The following is a 23,739-nucleotide window of genomic DNA, read 5'->3' on the forward strand; positions in this document are numbered from 1 at the left end:
GTTCTCGCCCCGCCCCCGCGCCCCGCCCCCGCGCCCCGCCCCCGCCCCAGATATCGCGAGAGGGCGGGCCCGCTTGCGTTTGGCGTTGGCGTCGTTCCGGCGTTAGGCCGGCTTCTCTCCGCGGGCCGCGGATAAAGTGCGGGTGGCCTAGGTTTCTGTAAGGGCCGCCCGACGCGCTAAGGACCACTAGCAACGCGGCGTCGGCTGGACGCCAGAGCGTCCGAGTCGTTGTGTCGTGACAACGACTCTGGTGGCTGTCTCCGCGACAGCAGGTGCGGCCGCTTCAGCCCCAGGCGGGCTTGGCGGTTGACTAGCGAGTCTGTGCTCGCGCCCAGCCCTTTCCTTCCTGTACCCGGCGCCAAGCAGCGACGCTGAGCCGACCGCCGGAGCGGCGGGCAATGGCGGCCTCGACGGCCTCGCACCGGCCCATCAAGGGGATCCTGAAGAACAAGAGCTCTACGACTTCCTCTGTGGTGGAATCGGCCGAACAACCCGGCAGGAGTGTCGACGAAGAGCTGAGGTAAGAGCCGCGAGGGACGGCCATCGTCGCCCGGGTCGGCCTGGCCAGCCCCTTCTTCCCCGCCTGGGCGGCCTCGCCCTCCCCGCCCCCCGGCACTGTTGCCGACCCCCAGCCCGACCCCGGACCCCGAGCCCGACGGCGGCGGGCGGGCGGGCGGGGCAGCTGCGTAGATGCGGCCCTTGTGCCGCTCGGGTCTCCCTCCGCCGGCCAGGCTGAGGGTTGGAGTGATTATAAAGAAGACAAGAGCTATGACGTTTGTTGTGTGGGGTTTTTTTAAAGTATATACGCATATATATAATAATTTTAAAACATACACCATGATCTTTGAGCTTCTGGAAATTGGGAATATTAAAGAATCAAATTGAAGTTAAAGCTTCACTCGTTAAGCATTTATTATTTCTTCACTTCGTATCCGAGTGTCTAAAATTTAATGATAAAAGTGTATTTTCTTGGCTTGGGAGCCCTTTAAGATCTAGTCTCAAGCTAATAAGAGACTCCTCCGAAAAAGAGATAATTTCTCCATTTTTCTAATTGCCCTTCTGCCATAGTCGTTCCTTTTTAGGTGAACATTATCACAAGAATCATGCCACATTCACTCTCTTGGGTCCTGCTTTGTCATTATCTCTGCATTAAAAGAAACCGAAATTTTCCCAGTCTGATCTATATTTAATGGAAAGCTACTTATTGCTAATTATTTTTGCATCTGCAACGAGAGTTTGAGCGCTTTCTAGTCTTTGTTCCTCTTGAAAGACATATGTAAGCTCAGAACAGTTCAGAAAGTACCAACTTAAAATGATCCCGTGATAATTTAGTTGCTTTTGCATACTCACAAATACATATGTGAAAAGATGTTGACCCATATCATTGTGTGTGATAGTAAATAATTGGGAACAACCCAAGGTCCATTAAGAAGGATTGGTGAAATATTAATTATGGTACATTAGTGTAATGGGAAAACAGACCAGCCTTTAAAAAGAATGAAATAGATGTTAATGCGCAGAGAAAGATATCCAAGGTGCAGTCCTCAATGGGGAAAAAAAAGGTGCAAAACCGTATATATAGTTTAAAATATAACACTGGGTTAGAAGTCCTCGGGGGCTTGGGTGTTCTAAGATACTAAGCACATAAGGACTCTACATTCTGGAAGTAAGGCCTAAGAAAAGTTGTTGAAATCTGTGAAGTCATAAAGCTAAAATGAGGATGTTCCCGAAAATTTTGAATATTGGAACTAGGGCACACCTGTTCAAAAGGATCATTTTAGGGCTATAAAAGGAACTACAGTTTGGTGATGGTAAATTTATGGGGATTTGTGTTACCTTGAGGAAAACATTAAGTAGGATCACAGCTCAGAATCATGGCCTTTGGGGGTTGGAAAGGACCTTAATTTGTCTAGCACCTCTCCTACTCCCACTCTCTTTTGGATGCTTGACTCTCTTACGTTCTCCAACATGAAATTTTCAAACCTCTATTTGGGGTAAGCTGCTTCATATGGGAAGGGGGGGGGTGTTGTAATGGGATTAAGAAAACAGTCTTACCAGAGCATAGCTGTAAGAGGAAGACCAAGACAGTCTTAATAACAAAACAAACTATGGAAGGCTCTTATATGATTTCAGGGTGTTCAGCAGCAAGAATGTGGTTCTCACTGGCATTTAAGTTATTTACCTATTCTCCAGTGTGAGCTTCTTTTTGTTTGGCTACCAAGTAGCTTATTACTTTCTTCTGTCTTTTGCTGCTGCTTCTGTTTATTCTCAACTTTGGTCTGCTGTAATTTCTGGTGGCCCCACTCCGTGTGTTGGCCTCTTTATATAATTGACAGGGATTTACCTCCAGGTCCTTCTGCCTGGAAAGCCACTATACTAGACTGTCTCGCCTACATAGGGCTGCTCCTTCTCTAGGAGCTGCTAACAGGGCAGATTGACTTAAAGGGGGCCTTTTGCAAGGCAGTTGACTTTGACTTATGTAAATTAGGAGGTTATAGTCCTGTCTTCAAAGGCAGCTACCAAGCCCTAATTCATTAAGGTTTATGATGTTTGGTTCTAAGTAGTAAAAGGGGATGGGTTTTTTCATGGTAAGTGTTATTTGACTGGGAAGGAAATAAACTAATTCTATTGGTAATACAGTACACATTGTTATTTATGGCACAGCTCATGCAAACAATATTAGTGACTTTATGAGAGCCTCTTTGAACAGAAACAATGAAAGTATAGGTGAACACATTTGAAACAAACTTATTGTAATGTTTAAGTACAACCAGTATTTTCCCTTTCGTGTATAAAGGACCGAAATAAATAGCTCTTTCAAGTATAATGCACTTAAAATTCAGAAACTAAAAAGTATAGTGTAATGGTCTAACTTCAAATGTTGGAACCAGAGTATTAGGCAAAATAATCTCTTATTAATGTGAAAATGACCAGAGATTTAAGTCAGTTCTCACTGTTCTCAGTACTGACATTCTATAAAGTCACCACAAACACTGAGTTAGTTAATACTGAACTGTTACTCCTAGGGGGAATACAGACTTAGGTTCCTGTAAGCCTCTGGTCACAATGTTTTCATCAACCAGTCAGTCCATAACCTTTTAAAAGTTCTGTTTCTGTTTAAAGACACCTAATTTTATACATATTGTTGATTCATCAACATTGAGCACATGGCCAATAGCACTATAACTCATGCCTGAATGAAGTTTATCTAACATACTTTCTCCATAAGACACGTAACAATCTTCTTGGACAGCACTTAAGCACGATCTTTGGGAGCCATTTTGAACAGCTAATTCACCAAAAAAACAAAAAACATGGTACTAAATAGATCAAAAGGACACATTTACAGTAAGAGAGCTGAAGCAAGAAGGTTTAATCTCAGCTGGGAACACGTGCATCGGACAACTCAAATTTTTCCCTGCTCTATGCATGTCTGAGAGAGACAGAGAAATCTCCTCAAGTATTGATTTTGGAGTTACAGATAAATTTTGGCAGGTAGTCAGATTTGCAAATACAGAATCCACAAATAACCATACCTTTTATTGGTGCCATTATCATGTGAAGTACAGGGGTAATTTCCCTTTTCTGCACAAACCACTCCCCACCCCAACGCCATCAGTTGTGAGAGGGTATATTAACAGAACATTTTATTTAACATAAAGAGATGTTACTAAGGGATTTTTTTTTAAGTCATGAGTTGTGCTATTCCAGTGGCCTCTAAACTTTTTGATTGTGCATCATTTTAGTAGGAAAAACTTGAAATATGTTTCAAATATGTTTGTTTATGATTTATATACATATACTACTACCATTAGATAATATCTCAAGATTCAGTATATACTTAAAGTGAGGTTTATATACTGCCGTATTTCAAGTAATCTTTAGGATTTTTTTTTATACAGTTCTTGTCCAACCTTTTGTTTTTTTAATGTCCCAGTGGTGTTATCTTCTTATTCTCTGTACTTTGCATTGGTACTGTTATCTTCAGTGAGTGGTTTCTTCAGTACCATTTGTCAGGTACCACTTTTTGAGGGTTAGTTCAATTAAAACTGGATAAAGTCTGTAAATCCACATAATTAGGCATAGATAATGTCAGTATATTGCAGCACCCTGCTCAACTAATTAGAACACCACTGTCATCACTATGATTGTGGAATTCCCATTCTTTCTGGATACTTGGAATATAGTGAACAACCTGTGAAGCTCAGACATAACAGATCTAGTGAGTAAGTACGTGTGTTTCATCAAAAACAAGACACCGTTGATTCTAAGATGTACAATGATTTTAGGTAGCACCAAGAAAGAAAAAAATACTGCCAATTTTAAGATGCCATCCATTTTAAGATATATTCTGTTTTCAGAAATATTAAAGTGAGAAAAATGTTCACTTGGAATTGTTGAAAATATTGTGTTACTAAAGCCTATCTTATTAGAAGTGTTAAAGGTTAGTGATTAATATGGGGCCAGATTGCCTGGGTTCAGATCCTCTTTGCTACTTATTAGCTCTGTGACTTACAGTGCGTTATTCATTATATCCCTGCTTAGTTTAATTATTAAATGAGTTACTAAATGTAAAGTGTTTAACCCAGTACCTCACCCTCAAATGTTGGTCTTATTCTATTAGAAATAAAGAAATCTAATTTTCCCCACTTTTGGGGTTGTTGTACACAGTATGCTTTGGATTCACTGTGTTCAATTCAAATTCTATAGTAGTCTTAGGTAATGTAGGCAAATTCTGCTTGGAAAAATTGTGCTTAAATTAATTTCCTTTAATATAATTTTATATAAGCATGCTTCAGCTTTGTCTCTTTCTGCCTATAAAGGGATATGGAATATGGTCAAAGGCCCACTGAGTAAAGTTTTCCAAAAGTGACCTTTTATTTACTAATTGCTTTTATTGTTAAGTCTTAGTTTAATTGTTCAAGCTTCAAAGGCTTGTACTTTGTCAACCTACAGAAGTTGAATCTTCATTTAAGAAAGAACCATTTCTTGAAATGTGGGGTTAAAGTTTAACACATTGAAGCAAAATCCTGCTTCCCACTCCAAACTCGGCTAAAACTGTAAAAACGAGAAGGTCATAAGCAACAAGAAGTATGAGTAGGTCTTTGAGATGGCATCATATGAGCTATCAAAGTGAAAGTGAGAATTGGTGACTTTTTCTGGGTGCAGATTTAGGCTTCCGGAAAACCAATCACCCAAGAGGGAGGAGGGAGCTGAAACTAGCAGGTGCTTTCACCCTCACAGCAGATCTTCAGTGTAAGTGGTAACTGCGCCTATTTTTTGTAAGTGGAGATGATGACCCAAAGAAGGTCACACGAACAGTTTGTGGTGGTATTGGGAAGAAACCAAGTTCACTCCTTGGGTTTTGTTACTCAACTGATGTTAATTCTACCAAAATTTAAGAGATGCTAATTTCCATATCCAGTGTCCTCTGCAGACAGTTTCTTCCACTTCATTACTTTCCTCCTAAGAATTTCCAGAATTCTTTGGAGTCTGTTGTTTTATGCCCTTATTGAAAGTTCATGGTTTTGCAAGATAATATCTTCTCTGGATCTTGACAATTGTAAGGTTCTTTCTCTCTTAGTATTGTGGTGAAGATGTGGAGTGAAGCTTTGGATATACAAAACTTTAATTCTGTTTATAGTAGATAGTAAACTAAATGGCAAGCGAATGGGAAAAATTTAGGTTATATGTAATGTGGTTCTGTATAATATAGCTTAAATCTTATATAAATCTTTGAGTTATATATAATGTGGTTTAAACCTTCTCATAAATTTGAATGAGTTCTTTACATTTATGTAGATATAAAGAACTCACTCAGATTAATGAGAATGTTTCCAGTAAATAGGCAAAGGATGTAAACAATTCACACAAGGAAAGTAAAATAAGCATTTTTTCATATTATTTATTAGGTAATGAGCAGAAAAACATAAAACAGCGTTTAAATATCAATTTATACCTCTCAGGTGGCAAAAACACACACAGATACCCAATCCTGGCAAAGTTTTGGCAGTTATTTGGGGACATTACAAATAGTCCTCTCTTTAAAAAAAAAACAAAAAACAAAAAAACTATATGGCAACATGGAGTGAACTACAAAGCTCTTGATAAATTTAACCCAGATATGCTTGTCCTAGCAAATTATCCTGAAAGGTCATTGAATACAATATGCACAAATGTTCATTTCTGCTTTACTTTAAGTAGGAAGACACTGGATTCAATCAAAATATCTAATATTAGGTAAATAGTTTGTTATTGAATATTATGCATGTAATATTAAAAAGGTAAAGACTAGAAAATACAAGCAGCTTATGATAAAATACATATACTGGTATAGAAGCTATTTTTATATATACTATATGTATACTGTTTTGTCTATATTTTTATATATACTAATAGCTTGGGTATTTTTTCGTATATGTTAGAGTGGAAAGAATATACAGAAATCAAAATTGTTAGTGGGTTAAGGTACTAGGATTGTGATTCTTAAATTTTATCCTTAATTTCAAGAAAACATCATTTCTTCTTATATCCTACAATTCAGTTCCTTTTCTTCTGTCATTATCTCACAGAACAGATTTGCAGGGTGTTTGGGGGTACCTCTGTAACTTCAAAGGGCCATCTTTATTCTTCTAATGATGATAAATTGTCATTCTAATTCAATATTGTTAGCATCACTTAGGAAGTAGCTTGTTTTACTTTGAGATTAGGACACACCTAACAAAGTCATTTTGTATGTGTTTATTTTTTAAATATTTTATTGTAATTTAATACACATACAGAAAAGTTTATTAGATGTAATTTTAAAGCTTAAGGAATAATTATAAAGCAAACACCCCTATAACTGCCATCCTGGTCAAGAAGAAGAATGTTTCCATCACCTCAGAAATGTCTCCTGTCTGGGACTTCCCTGGTGGCCCAGTGGGTGGGACTCCACGCTCCCAATGCAGGGGGCCTGGGTTCGAGCCCTGGTTGGGAACTAGATCCCTCATGCATGATGCAACTAAGATCCGGTGCAGCCAAAATAAATAATAAATAAATAAATATTTTTTAAAAAAACGAGAAAGAAAAGAAATGTCTCCTGTCCTTTCCAATCACAGTCTCCTCCTCCCCTGTAATATAATCACTATCCTGAGTTTTACGGTAATTCCATAAGTATACATCCCTATACATTTTAGTTTTTGGGTGCTCTTGAACTTTATGTAAATAGATATGTGCTAGTTATCTTTTACAATATCTTTAATAGGGAATCTTAATTGGACTGTATTAATACAGGTTTTATGAAACTTTTACCTGTGCTTTTGTGTCTCTGACTCGGACTGTACTCTGGCTTATCATTTCAGAGGCCTTGTCTATCAGGAGGGAACATTGAGTTACCATATAATGGGTCTCCCTTTGTCTATTAATTGAATTGCTTTCTTCACAAAATCTAATTCTCTTAAAATTTGTATATGTGTTTAATTATCCTTCTAATCAGAAGCTTCTTGATCATTTCTGCTGTCTAAAATCTTTAACGTGTATCTCTTTTCACTGTGTTTCCTTATGTAGAATATGACCATGAGAAGACCTAAATCATTTGCTTTCTAAATTTACAGAAACTTGTAGATAATAGAGCTATTTAGCAAAATATAAATCTGACACTGTAGATTTAGTCAAATAGAAAACTGACTGCTTTTTAGAAAAACTCATTCTGTAGCAGATCATAAATATTTCAAAATCATTTAAATTTTGAATCTTGTGGGACAGTGGGAGAAGGCATTCGTATATAAGCAATTTAAACATTTTTTCAGAATGCCTTATCACAAGCCATTCTCACAGTGCTAAGTGAGATATGGTTTCAGGACTCTTAACAAAACTTTAGATTTAAAAATCCTAAAAATTCCATTTTTTATAATTTCCATGTAGAGTAAATACAGCCCAAGAGAGAATGTTTGTTGGACTTGCCTATAGTAACAGGACTAATGAAGGGTAAATGGAACTTGAACCTTAAACATCTATCTCCCAGTTGTATGTTACTGTTTTTGTTTTTCACCACAAGACCAACTATTACTCTGATGGTCAGAAACTAGGCATCTAAAGAAATCAATACTATTGTAAAGCAACATCTATATACACAGTCTAGTTCAATCAAGTGTTATATACATACACACACTAGCAACATTTAAGTTTGATTAGTTGAAAATTCAGGTGAGTACCTTGCTGAATGAATAAAAAGCAGTTCTTTAAAGAAGAAATGTTACTTCTGTGCTTTAAAAATAAACGACCCGGGCCTCCCTGGTGGCTCAGTGGTTGAGAGTCCGCCTGCCGATGCGGGGGATACGGGTTCGTGCCCCGGTCTGGGAGGATCCCGCATGCCGCGGAGCGGCTGGGCCCGTGAGCCATGGCCGCTGGGCCTGCGCGTCCGGAGCCTGTGCTCCGCAACGGGGGAGGCCACAACAGTGAGAGGCCCGCATACCGCAAAAAGAAAATAAATAAATAAATAAATAAACGACCCATTAATTTTTAGCTTCTTATAAACTTAAGATTTTGATTTTTTCATGGTGCAGAAACTTCTGTTTGGTGGGGGGGAGGGATGGGAGTTGTAGTGTCAGTCACCTGTGGAGTATATCTAGGCCAACCTTTGCCTCTTGATAAAACTAAGGGTAAGTAGGCTTAAAAGGAAATTGTAGTTCATAGTACTTAGTCTGCAATTGAATATTATTCAGCCTTAAAAAGGAAGAAAGTTTTGACACATGCCACAACATAGATGAACCATGCAGACATTAAGTGAGATAAGCCATCCACAAAGGACAAATACAGTATCAGTCCACTTATAAGAGGTACCTCGAGTGGTCTTAGAGACAGAAAATGGAATGGTTGTTGTGGCGGATGTGAGGGGTAGTGTTCAGTGGGTACAGAGTTTCAGCTGGGGAAGATGAAAAAGTTCTAGAGATGGATGATGGTGATGGTTACACAATAATGTGAATGTACTTAATGTCACAGAACTATACACTTAAAAATGGTTAAAATGGTGAATTTTATGTATATTCTACCACAATAAAAATATGAAGGAAAAAAGTGATTAGCCTTAAATGGGGACACTGTGGGCCCTTTATGGTAGAAAGCAGAAGAACATAAAGTCAGGCTCAACTGCCACAAGTGGGCACGTGTAATTTTTAAGGTGACTCAGAACATGGAGAAGAGAATATGATATTAAAAATTTAAATACGTCTTTCTTCAAGAGCAGTTCAAGATCCAGGTATTGATAGATTCAGGAAAATTGAAAATATCTGCAGTAAAAACCTCACCAATGTTGAGCAAATATGGAAAGGATGATTTGAATCTGTGTAAAATCTACATTGATTGTTTTTAAGGTAGTTTTATTTTTAAGTATATAACCAAGTCACAAATTGTATATGTAACAGAATATTGTTGGCTGGCAGAGAGGTTGTTGATGTCCTTTTTAATGAGTAGATAAGGATTTGTAATTAAGGCATTTAATTATTGAGCACCTTAGTAGTTGTACAAATATTTTGTTGAATGGACAATAATGGATGTTCATAAAGCATTTACAAAGCATTTCTAGTTTTCTTAAGTAGATTTATTCCGGTGATCTGAAACCATTTATCAGCAAATCGTTATATTTTTAAATTAAAAAAAAAAAACAACTGAGGTATAATTTTATGTGAAATCTAAATCTTTATTATTATTATTTTTTTTTATTTCCGATACGCGGGCCTCTCACTGTTGTGGCCTCTCCCGTTGCGGAGCACAGGCTCCGGATGCTCAGGCTCAGCGGCCATGGCTCACGGGCCCAGCCGCTCCGTGGCATGTGGGATCTTCCTGGACCGGGGCACGAACCTGTGTCCCCTGCATCGGCAGGCGGACTCTCAACCACTGCGCCACCAGGGAGACCCCGAAATCTAAATCTTTATTAATGGTATCTGAATTTAATGAGGTTTTCTCTGTGGTTTTATGTTATGATTCTTTTGATTGTTATAGATACTGCTAAAAAAATTAGGCCAAGGAAAATATTCCTGTTGTGTTTTTTATCAAACTATTAAAAATATATCGTAGATCCAAAATCCTTAACTACTGAGATCAGGCAATGTGTAAATTCCAGCTTTTGCTCTTATTCTATAGGCCAGATGAAGATTAAACATGTCATAATGTAATAGTTTTTTGAATGCCTGGTGAAGAATCTGATTACCCTTCCATATCCACAGGTTCCGCATCCTCAGATTCAACCAATCATGGATCAAACATATTCTGGAAAAAAAATTTCCAGAAAGTTTCAGAAACCAAACTTGAATTTGCCATGTGCCAGCAACTATTTGCATTGTATTATATTGTATTTACAACTATTTGAATAGCATTTACATTGTAATAGGCATTATAAGTAATCTAGTAATGATCTAAAGTATACGGGAGGATGTGCAGAGATTATATACAAATATTGCACCATGTTATAGAAGAGATTTGAGCATCCTTGGATTTTGGTATCTGTGTCGGTCCTGGAACCAATCCCCTGAGGATACCGAGGGACAACTGTAATGTGTTTTTAATATGTGGGCACTAAGTATTCTGTAAAATATTTACTGACACTTTATTGTAGTTACTTATGGCTTTTACCCAAGTCAGTTTCTGTTCCAAGAAAGTAGATGTAAAAATAGAAGTTAGCAGTCAAATAGAAATTGCAATGTGGGATTTGGATGTTTGTGAATTTTAGATGTGTACATTTTGTATCTTTCACTACATTGAGGAAAATTTTTTTTCTTCTTATTTTAGTAAAAAGTCCCAGAAGTGGGATGAAATGAACATCCTGGCGACATATCATCCAGCAGACAAAGACTATGGTTTAATGAAAATAGATGAACCTAGCACTCCTTACCATAGGTAATGTTTTGTACACAGCATTCCTTTTTTGACTTGTTTCCATTTTGCATTTGACGTGAGCTTCTGGATAACAGATGATTTCAATCTTTGTCTGTTTTTTTATATTTGTTACCGGAACACTAATTAATAACCCAACTGCATATTTTTGTGTAATAGTAAAAGTAATATGGAACTTTATGGAATCCATTTTTTACATTATAATTATAGTAGTAAATGTTTATTCATTGCACCTCAGTGGTCCCTAGCTGCTAATGATATATACAAAGTGACTTTTGCCTTCCTTAAAGTCATCTATTTGTAAAGGAAGATGAGAGCTGGGCTTGTTTGCTTCCTAAGTAGGTGTCAGGGGCTTATTCATTCTCTTTGAAGAAAGGGATAACTTCACAGATGGTAACTCTTTTTTTTTTTTTTTTTTTTTTTTTGGCGGTACGTGGGCCTCTCACTGTTGTGGCCCCTCCCGTTGCAGAGCACAGGCTCCGGACGCGCAGGCCCAGCGGCCATGGCTCACGGGCCCAGCCACTCCGTGGCATGTGGGATCTTTCCGGACCGGGGCACGAACCCGTGTCCCCTGCATTGGCAGGCGGACTCTCAACCACTGCGCCACCAGGGAAGCCCCCATAGTCATTTTTTTAATGAGTTGTAAAATGATAGTGTATGGCTGTAGTTAGTATGAAGACAAAAATAAGGCACCAGTAAACATAATGAGATTCTAAATAATTTAGAAATACCTAATTCAGATCATGCCTAGATTGTATTGAAAAAAATAAAGATTTTCAGGGCTGAAGTATTTTGTATTTGTTACTCAAGTAAAACAACATAAATCCAGAAGTTACTATTAAAATAGAGTTAAAGAAATTATGTTCTAAATCAATGGAGGAAACTTGTAAGATAAGTTGAGATAACTTGATAATAGCAAAAACAGTAAAAACAAGAATTAACATGATTGTGACAAGGGGAGAAAAATAATGAAATAGGAGGTACAGATACTGAAACTCAGTACTAATAAAGCTTGAGGGAAGAAGTAGACATATCATTTATGAAAGTGATCCTTATTTTTCTCCTAATTACAGGAATACACTTTAAAACATAACCTAAAACTTTTATTGTACCAGGAGCCAAAGTCAGTGCTTTCTTCCTTTTCAATAAATGTAGTAGATATCCCTTATCTGTGTTGGTCGGAGATAACTATCCTAAAAAAATTAAGATCAAACATTCAAAAATAAATAGCTGTAGCCATTATTTTAAAACTGTTTATATTTAAATAATAAAGATAACCATTTTTCGCAATTATTTGGGGAGCAAATTTTTCATTAGAGAGTAGATTGGGAAAGCTAAATAGCTTTTAAACTTCCTGAATTAGGTCTTAGGATCTAATTTTGTTATTTTACGTAACCTGTGTCTGCATAGATCATTTGTGTCTTATCTTCAGGTTGATGTACAAATACATATTCTAAAGCTGGATAGGGTTCTTTTGCATTATTTTTTCCCTGCCACTGGATGGGCTAACTGAAGTTTTTTTTTCCCCCTCCAGATGATTCGTGTTTTCAGTACTTATTTTCATAGTTGCAGTGGGGGTTTTTTTGCATGTTTTTTCTTTTTTTTAAATTATTTGAAGGCTTTTCTTGATGGGTGCTATACTTTTAAATATTTGCATCAAATAGAAACAATGTAAAATTAAACTTCAAAGATGACAACAGAGCCATAAATACATTGATACTTTTAGTCAGTAGAATCATGTTTCTCTACCTTGTTTTCCTGCTTGAAAAATTATAGTTCAGGTATTAATTTATAATGTGCTTATCATCCTAGTATGGTAGGTGATGATGAAGATGCACTGAGTGATTCAGAAACCACTGAAGCCCTGACCCCAGATATCTTAGCTAGGAAGTAAGTATTGATGACTCTAAAGCATTTTTCTCATGCTGTTTTTAATTCTGCAGAGTTAAAGGCATTTTACTTTACTTGTACAAGTGTAAATAAAAAGCATGTGCTAAATAAATAAGTTTATCTGGATTTTCCATAGCAACTTACATAGTCTTATTTCTAGGTTAAAATCAAGGTATGTAGATTGAGAACCAGAAGCTGGTACACAGATTCCCTGTGTCAGTTCCCTGAGTGGAGGTTTTTCTGTTTTTGCTTTTTAATATCCCGCCACCTGGGTTTTAAAGATAGAAGTGAGAAAGGCAAGATAAGTTGAATTCCTGAAAAAAAGCTCTATTCCTTTGCTGTTCATGGGTTTGTCAACTTCCACTCTTCTTGTTTATTGGTTTCTATATACAGTCCCACTCTCTTGCTTTTTGTGTTCCTCATCAGGTTATAGCTAGCATATTAATGATCTTTAGATGTTTTTATGAGACTCAAAAGTTGAGTGAGACACTCAACTAATATAAGACTATCACAGTATTGATTTCTTTGTAAATGATTGTTGTATAGATTAACTGCTGCTGCTGAAAGCTCGGAGCCAAAGTGTCGAGTTCGTGAACAAGAAAGCAGTGAAGATGAGGATAGTGACCTCTCACCTGAAGAACAAGGTAGTTTCTTTCTTTTACTGCTTTTAGCATTGCTAATAATTTTTGCTAAGATAAATCCATTATATAGAAGACTGTCAAATGGTTTTCCTTTCTAGGAAGTGGATGGTGGGAGATTAGGGAGCAACATTTTTATAATTCAGATTCTACTTGTGTGGGTTTACTGTATAACAGCTCCACCACCACCCCCATTTCAAGAAAATACTACTGTCTTTAAAGGAATTAACATGTGTTCCTTTCTTTGTACTTTTTGTTCCTTTCTGTACCAAGCATCTATACCAGGTAGATGCTCAGTAAATATTTATTAAATTAATGCATTTAGGGTCATTGAGTGTTTGGATGATCTTAAAGTGGATAGCAGTAAGAGCTAATTTCTCAATTGCTTGTGCTTTTTCTGTATTAAGGCAATGGTGAAGCTTACCAAATGAATCAAGATGGTCAGACTTGGAATAAAGATTTTTGTTAGGTCCCATTGAACAGAAAGAACAGAAGTGTCACAGGAAAGGAGATAAAGATAGCCCTCTCAACAAGGATGAAAGAGGCTCTTTTAGCCCACACAGTACATACACAGTTAAGGCATTGCTACCTATTCATTGCTCCTGTTTTTACGAGTAATAGTTCTTATCTGTGGAGGTACGGAAAGATGGAAGATATTTCACTTTGTTGCTTTTTATAATTTTGAAGGATGTGAATGTATAATCTCAGGAATTGAAAATTGCGTATATAGTTTATTTTCAATTATTTTTTAATAATTTATTTTTAATTTAATTTATTTTTTTGACTGCGTCGGGTCTGCATTGCTGCCCGCGGGCTTTCTCTAGTTGCGGCGAGTGGGGGCTACTCTTCGTTGCGACGCGCGGGCTTCTTATTGTAGTGGCTTCTCTTGTTGCCGAGCACGGGCTCTAGGCACGCGGGCTTCAGCAGTTGTGACTCACGGGCTCGAGAGCGCAGGCTCAGTAGTTGTGGTGCACGGGCTTAGTTGCTTCGCGACGTGGGATATTCCCAGACCAGGGATTGAACCCGTGTCCCCTGCGTTGGCAGGAGGATTCTTAACCACTGCACTACCGGGGAAGTCCCTTCAATTATTTTTAAAAGGGAAAACCAAGCCTATGTATAGGAAAAAAGATGCAAGAAAAACACACACCCTCACAAAAAAGAAAAAAGAGATCGAGTAGTTTGTTTACTTGAAGGCTTGAAATGCAGAAACTACCTGTACTGTAAAGAAGTTTAGAAACTTTAGAACTAAGATTCTGAATATTTGCTAGTTAACTGTCAGGATCTTTGTCATGTGTGCTGTAAAGGTACAATTTGCTATTCCCTCCTGTCATCTTTAGATTGTAGTGTATTGAACAAAACTATGATAGTCTGAGCCTAAGTACTATGCAAGAAAGAAATTTTACATATAGCATAATCTCAAATTGTAATATATTATCTTCTATCCTCAGTGACTTCCTGATTTATTTTCCCAAAATATACCCCAAAGGCCCTTGAAACGGTTTCAGATAGAAATTGTTCCTAGAGTTTGTTGAATCCTTACTCTCTGAAAACGTGATCTATTGAGAACAGGGAATTTTTTATTAACCTCTATTGTCAGTTTCATTAAGGGATTGTCCCTCAAATTGTAGTTCCAGGAGTTAGCCAGCAGGGGGAACCATTTTACTAGTTACAGTTTCACAAGTTCAAGTTCCCAGTAGTAGTTACTGATACAGGTGTTTATTGCTTTTAAATAAATTACATGTCTAAGCATCCTTGTTTATTAAAGACATTCTTAGAAAATTTTATCTTGGGGGCTTCCCTGGTGGCACAGTGGTTGAGAGTCCGCCTGCTGATGCAGGGGACATGGGTTCGTGCCCCGGTCCGGGAAGATCCCACATGCCGTGGAGCGGCTAGGCCCGTGAGCCATGGCTGCTGAGCCTGCGCGTCCGGGGCCTGTGCTCCACAACGGGAGAGGCCACAACAGTGAGAGGCCCGCATACCGCAAGAAAAAAAAGAAAAGAAAATTTTATCTTGTAACTAGTAACATAACAATTAAAAATATTGACTATGGAGTCAGATAGATCTAAGTTTGTACTCTAGGTATGTCACTTACCTAATTTGCCTAATTCCTCTGACCCTCAGTTTCCTCATTTCTAAATGGGGGGCTATAAAAATATTTAGAGTCATTTTTATTGTTGTTTTTTACATCTTTATTGGAGTATAATTGCTTTACAATGGTGTGTTTCTTTTTTGAGTATTAAATGAGATAAAGAATTTAAGACGCTTAGCACTGATTCTGGCATATTGTAAGTACTCAGTAAATATTAACTTTTAATAACTTAAAATAATTGGTATATTCTCCATTATATTATTTTGAAAAATAGCAAAAGAAAGTATAAAAAGGATAATTTACTTGTCAAATTCACATGGATAGTTGATTATTATTAGAGCTGGGCCTGAAACCTGAAAATTTTTGTACTCTTTGGCATTATGTTGCTCTGCCATACAAAGGTTATAAGTAAAATTAATATTCAAAGAAGGTTGAGACCACTTATGTTAGCTTTCTACAAAATGAATACATAAATTATATAATAAATTTTGAGTATTGCAAAACTAAAATATATAACAAGCAAAGCCAAGTTTAATATCTCTTAGAATTAAAAAGAAATCATTTTCTTAGACTATTAGTATAATTGACAAAAGAAAACTACTGTAAGATCAACTCTTAGGAATAAGAAACTACAAATTAAAACAGCGTCATGGTGCCTTTCTTTCCTTTCAGATCAACAAAAATTAAAAAGAATGACCATTTCCATTTTGGTGTGAATGAGGAGAAATAAGTTATTCATATACAATTGATGGGAGTGAAAAATGGTTTGGCTTTTCTGAACAGCGGTATGGCAACATATGAGCCAAAAGCTTTAAAAGAAAATGACACCCTTTGCTCTAGCAATTCAGTTTCCCAGGCCTTATTTCAATGTTTCTCAAACATTTTTACCAAGTGCCACTCAGTACACATGTAAACATAAAATTATAAAAATTAAAATTCCACAAAACATTACTTAACCTTTACTATATGTGATATGTTCTATCTGTTGATTCTGTTTTGTTTCATTTCTTTAAAATGCTGGTTATGACTTACTAAAGGATTATAAGGCACAGTTTAAAAAAACACTAATGTTGAGAAAATAATAGAACAGATGCACAACAATGTATGTGCAGTTGAACCTTGAACAACATGGGTTTGAACTGTGCAGGTCCACTTATACTAAATACCTACTACAGTACTACACAGTCTGCGGTTGGTTGAATCCACAGATGCGGAACTGCGAATATGAAGGGCGAACTGTAAAGTTATATGTGGATTTCAACTGTGAGGAGAGTAGGCACTCCTAACCCCCACGTTGTTTAAGGGTCAACTGTATATTACATCATAAAAAACAATGAAAATACAAAGGGGGAAGTCAGAAACCTTTGACCAAGATAGGGGGATTAAATTATAACTCACTACTTTATAACCTTTTAAAAATTATGTAAATCTGCTATGTATGTGGCAGAATTTTACTCTGTCTTCATATACTTTATTGTCTAAACTCTGGATTATTTTAAGAGTGAAAGGGGTCACTAATACAGCTCCATCAGACAATAGGCATAAACTGAGACTTCCTGGGACGTGGTCATTCTAACTATACAGTAAGTGAGAAAGCAGCATATACATACAACAAGGTATGATTCATTTTTATAAAAAATAAATTTTTAGAAAAAAGTCGAGTCATAAAATATTAATGATAATTTCTGAGTGTGGAGATTTTTTTTTAAGTTTCTAGCTTTTTTTTTAACTTTGTAAAAGTTTTTTTAAGTTGCATTAAAAAGAACATGTGTTACTTTGTACTGAGAAAAAGTCTTACCTTTTTAGTAAATGTATCTGGTATTGGAGGCAATTAGAATCATTTTTTGTTGTTTTTTAATCTTGGCTTTTACATCATCTGAAAGTCATCACTAAAAATTTAGTCATGAGGATTTGGTCTTTTATTGGTTTTTAAAAAAATTTTACTTTCTTCTACAACATGGTACTCTCAAAGAGTAAAACAAATCACAAAAGTAACTTAGAGAAGAAGAAAGATGGCTGGCAAGATCTTCTTGGTAGTTTGCAACAGATGTTTATGGGCTGATGATATGGATGTTGATCTCGGAACTTTCCTTCTCCCAACCCAAATAGAGGCTGAAAAGTGATTGATCAGTAGTGACAACTGTAAATGCCAGTGTTTAGAACATAAATAAGTATAGATGATAAAAACTTAAAGGGAGGGACTTCCCTGGCGGTCCAGTGGTTTAAGACTCCACGCTTCCACTGCAGGGGATGTGGGTTCGATAGAGGGAATTAGGGGACATAGAGAAAGTACTTTGAATAGCCTTATTCTGAGAGATTGCTCTTATGCCTTTTTGGCATTAAAATATTTTTATGAATACCATAATGAACCTTTGGTGAATGAGTTTTAATGCTCTTGACAAAATAAACAGTTGGCAATTTTATGTCGACTCCTTTTTTGTTTTTCAATTTACTGGTCTAAGAAATTCTAAAATCTTACAATATTTCTTAAACAGTTGATCTTTAACGTGCTATCTATTGATAAAATATGGTCAGTTGTGTTGATTTACAGCTATTTTTATGTTTCTGTGGTGAAGACTATAAATAAAGAATAGTCTAGAATCACTTTACCGTTCCTAATAACAAATTTTTCTTAAAATTACTCTGGGAATGAGGTTATGTTTTTAGACCAGCAATGTTAGTTTTTTTTTTCCTCCCCCCGTCCCTTTTTCCCTCCCTCCCTCTCTAGAGCCAGCAATGTTTTAAATCATGGCAATTTCTTAATGGATAATAAGAATTTTTTAAAGGAATTTTTTCTGAATTATAAAAATAGAAAACTTGAAAACATTAAAATTACCCCATAGTTCCTTGACCCAGAATTAACGGCTGTTAATTGCCGAGTCTTATTTTGTGTGTGTGTACACATGTGCATGCACGCAGGCTTTGTACATAGTATGTATATGGTATTATAGTTTTCCTTTTTTCCCATTCAACTCTATCTGGAGAATTTTCCTATATCTTTAAATTTCCTTCACAAATATAACTACTAATGGCTCTTACTCTTAGTCTCCCATTAAGATGTACTTGAAGCATCTAAAGCAAAGCTTGGTAAACTTTTTCTATAAACGGCCAGACAGTAAATATTTTAGGTTTTGAGGGCCATATGGTCTCTATTGCAACTACTCGACTCTGCCATTGAGTACAAAAGCAGTCTTAAGCATTACAAAAGCAAATGAGTGTGACTGTGTTCCAGTAACACTTTACTTACCAAATAGACACAGGCTGTAGTTTGCCAATCTTTGAGCTAAAGACTTCCTACGCCTATTCTTTTGTATCTTGTAGAAAAAAAGCGACAGTTTGAAATGAAAAGGAAGCTTCACTACAATGAAGGACTGAATATTAAATTAGCTAGACAATTAATTTCAAAAGACCTACATGATGAGGAGGAGGATGAAGAAATGTCAGAGACTGCAGCTGGAGAAAGCATGAATACAGAAGAATCAAATCAAGGTTAGGTGTTTTGAAAATATCACTGAGACACTTGTGATCCTTTGTACCTAAATAATATACTTTATTTTGCTCGCAACTTTGAAGAACCTCAGAAAATTTTGCTAAAATTCACTTTTTATGCCAAAAGTTTAGAAAATTTCAACCCCTGTTGGTCAGCTTCAAAATAATGTTTTTATGCTCAGAGTTGATTTAAGCCCATATGTTATGTTATATGTCTATGTTGTTTGGTCTACTTGGCTTTAAGCAATGATGTTTGTCTTCATATTAAGCTATACTTTGTTTTTAATGGTTCAGATCATATTTTGTCTATTGTAACAATGTCAGTTAAGGTTTAAACTTTTTAAAGAAACATGTTTTTAACATGTAAGATTGGTTTTAACATCGCTTCAGGCATAAAGTATGTCATGTCTTTCCAGTGTTGATTCTTTTGACTGTTGGGTCAACAGATTATTTGGCTGATTTTTGTTTGTTTTGTTTTTAAGTCTCAGACAACCAGCCACTGCAGCCTACCAACTCTCGATCAGTCATAGGAAATTGATTTTATTTATTTATTTTTAATAAACTGTTATTCTGGCATTCAACAGAGGTGAACCTTCTATACCATTAATGCAGATCTTGTGCCCATCTACCTACTCTTTGTGCTGCAAACTGGTGCTTTTGAGTGGAGATGTAACTTACTTGTATATGTTGTGCCTTGGATGATTAAGTCTTAGGAAAGTAAATAATTATTATATTAGTGTTTTGGTGAGCAGATATGAAATACAAGTGATTCTATGGTAGAACCTGATGACTGTGCTCATTATAATAGCAGGATGACAATATTTTTTTGTTATTCCATGTTATGCTTTTGCGTTTCAGTTTGTTTCATACAGCATTTTCTTTCCATTTTATTCACCATAGTCTGTTTAACTTGAACAAACTTTATCTTGAGTAATTATTGTTGTATGTCTCTCTCTTCTCTCTCTTTAAATTTATTATCCATTTTTAGGTGACCTATCTCCTAGTTGGTCTTTGTTTCCCTATTACCTATATCTTGGTGATTTCTTTTTATGTATTCAATGCAGATGTTTCTGGGTTATAACTTTTCATCAGTTTCTTCTCAGACTTTGAGTATCCATTTGTAGCGACTCTAACAAAGCATTGGGAATACCCTTCATTTGCCAATGAAAATTTGTACCAGCACCACTATGCCAAATATTAAAGGGATTTGTTTTTTAAGCCACAGCTTTTGAAAAATAAATCTGACCATTTGTCTGTCTCTGCGTCTAAAACATTGGATTTCACAGATTTAACACATAAAGACATTTTTTTCATTTAAGTGTAATAGATGATTAAAATTTGTATTAACGCCAATTTTTCTTCAGTGGAGATGAAGTACTCCTTACATAGGAGTATATACTGCTTCGCTTCAATAACGTCCACAAAGATAGAAAAGACTACATAATAAGGCATAGAGAAGAAAGTTCATTATTTTCTGTTCTTGGGCCCTTAAAAAAATTTTACCAGCTTTTAAAATCTCCAAGGATCTATGGCACCCATTACTTTTTTATCATTTTCCTTCTTTTCCCCCTCTTCTACACTCCTGCCCATCCCCACCTGTTTTATTACTGTTTTTATAAAAAGAAATGTGGCATGTTTAGACTCTCAGGAAATTTTTTATCATTTTTATATCATAAACACAAATCTTTTATAGTTCTGGATATTTGAGTTGTAATAAACTCTTAGCTATCCACCTATGATTTATTCACAAAAGTGTTCAACCTGAAACCTATTTGTCCTGTCACTTAAATAGATACACCTGTTCTGCTCTTTATATTATTTACGGGGTATACAGATTCTTTCATATCATACTGATCAGTCTGCATGAAATATATCTTGTTTTTTAGATCTTTCTATTTGTTTATCATACGTAGCAGTGGAAGGAAACTTTAGCTCAGGTAGTCCAAGTTTGACAATACTCAACAAACAAATTATGTTGCTGTTTTTTCTTTTATCATTGCAGGATCTACTACATGTGACCAACTGCAAAACAAATCACAGAGCTCATAGAAGGGATTCGTTCAGCACAGTAATTGTCAGATACAAACCCTGTTACTATAACATACTGCTTCTTGTTCTCTACAATTCATGACTTAAGTACCAAAATGCGTACCAGTTATTATATATTGCCAAGAATTAAATAACTTTAGAGACTAAATAGACTGAAAATGCCTAATTGATACATATATTCTTGTGCCTAGTACTTCACCACAAATACAGATAATGTCATCAGTCCAAAACTACATTACTTTTGTAAGAACACTGGTTAATTTGTATAAGATATATAGCTTTTTATGCTTTAGAAGTTAATATCTTTTGGGGAGGGAGAAGGGATCTAATTTATTTTCTTCACTTCTAGCTCTTATAAAAAGTTAGATTTTTTAAAAATCAAAATCCAATTGGAACAACAGATCATACAGGCTGATAAATATTCAGTCTGAAAAGTATTTTAACATGCATCTTCAACTTGTCTGTTTAATTGAAAAGAATTATAAGAGTTACTGTTGCATTTTCTGGTATACTATCTTTAAAATTCCTGTTGAGTCTCTTTTATGTTTACAAGGAAATGATTAAACTTTTTCTCATCAAAACTAGCTTTTTCCACAAATAAATTATCAGGTTAAACTTGCACTAACGTCTGCTCTGACCTTTTTTGTACACTCAATGGGCAGACTTCAGATCAGTTTTTTAAATAAATATAATTATAATATAGTCTCAGCATTCCCTTTATCTACTTGTCTTAACTTCCTACCTTTGTTTCTTACTCCTTTCCACGCATATGCACAGAATCCTTTACCTTTATAAAGGATCATAAAGATTGTCGTGACATTAGGAACTTTTCCTTTTCTCACATATTCTGTCATTTGCTGCAACGATGAAAATCTTATTTTGACTATCAATGCCTATTAGTTCTTCGAATACATGGAGAAAAATAGATTGAATAGCAGCAGTACTATAGACAGGAAATACAATTCAACTGCAGAATTTCTACACCTCTGTGATTTACAGCTTGCTAATTAAAGTACTATTATTAGTTTATTGTTTGACTTAATTAGACCTTAGAAAACAACTAACTGAGGTTTTTGGGGGTTTTTTTTTGCATGATGAGAGAATTGTGTGTAACCAGTGATATGATGATAGTTCCTGAATGTATAGACAGAAGTAAATCTGAACACTTTTTAAAAACCTTAAATAGTTCCTGCTTTAAGGGAATATCATAATGTATACTATGACAAATGTACTTTATTCTTCTAACACAGTAAGATTTGGACTTCTTCCCTGAAATGAAGTGCAGTTCCTGTGTATCTTAGTTTAGTGATGGTTTCATTTCTAGTCAGTTATTTGTATCTTAATTTTTTGTTAGTACCAAAGGAATCCATTATACGAACAGACTTTTAAAATAATTTCTGTATACTGTATGTATGTATGAATTGGCTTTTATTGAACAGCTTTTCTTCCACTTGCAAGTTTATAGAAATATCAATATGTCAAAATAAATAAGAAGTGGGAGAATTCTTTGCTGTTAGAAGAATGTTTTTATTAATTTGAATGTCTTTTTTTTTAATGGAATCCAATCAGTACTTTTGAACTGCAGGTATAGTGTTCTAACTAAAACATATTAGCTAGTAATACTACTGATTTATAAACAATGTTTATCTCTACTTTCTGAGTTTAGAATGTTGAGGTATTCTTACCTGTTTAAACCTGTTTGGGGGTATTTAAGCTTATACATATGTGTGTACATATGTTCATGCACACAGACCTCTGTTTTTGGTTTTCTCATTTCGAGTTCTTAGAAAGTATCCACATGCTCTTTATTTGTAGAAATAGCTGCTATACAGTGAAGAAAAGGTAAGACCTTTAACAACTGATCCTTTTGGTGTTTTCTACAAAATATTTCTTGAAACTTAAATCACAGGCAAACTCGCATTTCTGGTTTCAGGAAGTAGATAGTTATGTCAGAGGAATAAGACATGGCAAATAGCATGCTCATTAGGATTTTAGGTAGTCAAATGTGACTGAGTAAAACTGTTCATCGTCATGAATTCCTAATTGACACAGTATTGAACTATACAAAAAAATGGACCTTCATGACTCAAGTTAGATTTTCCTTTGGAGAAAGTTATCTGTCGGTGTTCAGTTCTAGCCAAAGTAGATTTTACTTTCAATTTTTTAATCAATATCTCTTCTCTGCTTAACTCCTCTGATGTCATCTTTTCTATTTTTCAGTCTGAAATTCAGCAATGATGCTCTTTAAAATCTGAGACATATAATGGTATAAATGGATTGTTAAAAATAACTTTAAATTGAAGATTAAAGCAAAGTGCCATTTTTCCCTAGACTTCCGTTTTGTTTACATTTTTTCCTCTTAAATTAGTACACCGAACATATTGTAATAAAATACAGTAATATGACAATTGATTGTGTGTGGATTTTATTTTCTTGTTACCTAGCTATCGTGTTCCATTGGCTAAATGTTCTGGATACCAGGAGAGGGTCTTGAACTACACTGTGGCAGAGTAGTTTGTTTAGTCGCCCAGCATTGTGCTAGGTGTCCAATATATAATCCTCAAAACAACCACGCAGAACAGGTATCTTATCAGCCCTTTGTAAGTGAGGAAAATGCTCTTGGCCAACTTCTTCAGTCTCAATGTCTCATACATGCCAGTTGACAGGATTCAAATCCAGATGTAACTAAATTTCATACTGTTTATCCATGCC

The 23,739-nt window shown here is 35.8% G+C and overlaps 1 protein-coding gene across 1 annotated transcript; it reads left to right on the forward strand.

Moving 5' to 3' along the window:
- The first annotated feature begins 69 nt into the window (after window positions 1-69).
- PPP1R2 (protein phosphatase 1 regulatory inhibitor subunit 2) lies at window positions 70-23,435 on the forward strand. Its single transcript, XM_082625144.1, has 6 exons — window positions 70-520; window positions 10,768-10,875; window positions 12,685-12,762; window positions 13,309-13,406; window positions 18,811-18,978; window positions 20,981-23,435. Exons 1-6 carry the CDS (start codon window positions 399-401, stop codon window positions 21,025-21,027), a joined length of 621 nt encoding a protein of 206 aa, XP_082481270.1. The 5' UTR covers window positions 70-398; the 3' UTR covers window positions 21,028-23,435.
- The last annotated feature ends 304 nt before the right edge of the window (window positions 23,436-23,739 follow it).

Source organism: Mesoplodon mirus (genome assembly GCF_964341445.2).
Source record: "Mesoplodon mirus genome assembly, chromosome: 6".
NCBI lineage: Eukaryota > Metazoa > Chordata > Mammalia > Artiodactyla > Ziphiidae > Mesoplodon > Mesoplodon mirus.

What these genes read in the sequence shown, in the direction of transcription:
- PPP1R2 (XM_082625144.1), top strand. Translation starts at nt 399, where the DNA reads ATGGCGGCCTCGACGGCCTCGCACCGGCCCATCAAGGGGATCCTGAAG. An exon ending in CCTAGCACTCCTTACCATAG is followed by an intron (nt 10,876 to 12,684) that starts GTAATGTTTTGT and finishes TTATCATCCTAG; the next exon opens with TATGGTAGGTGATGATGAAG. An exon ending in CCTCTCACCTGAAGAACAAG is followed by an intron (nt 13,407 to 18,810) that starts GTAGTTTCTTTC and finishes TGTATCTTGTAG; the next exon opens with AAAAAAAGCGACAGTTTGAA.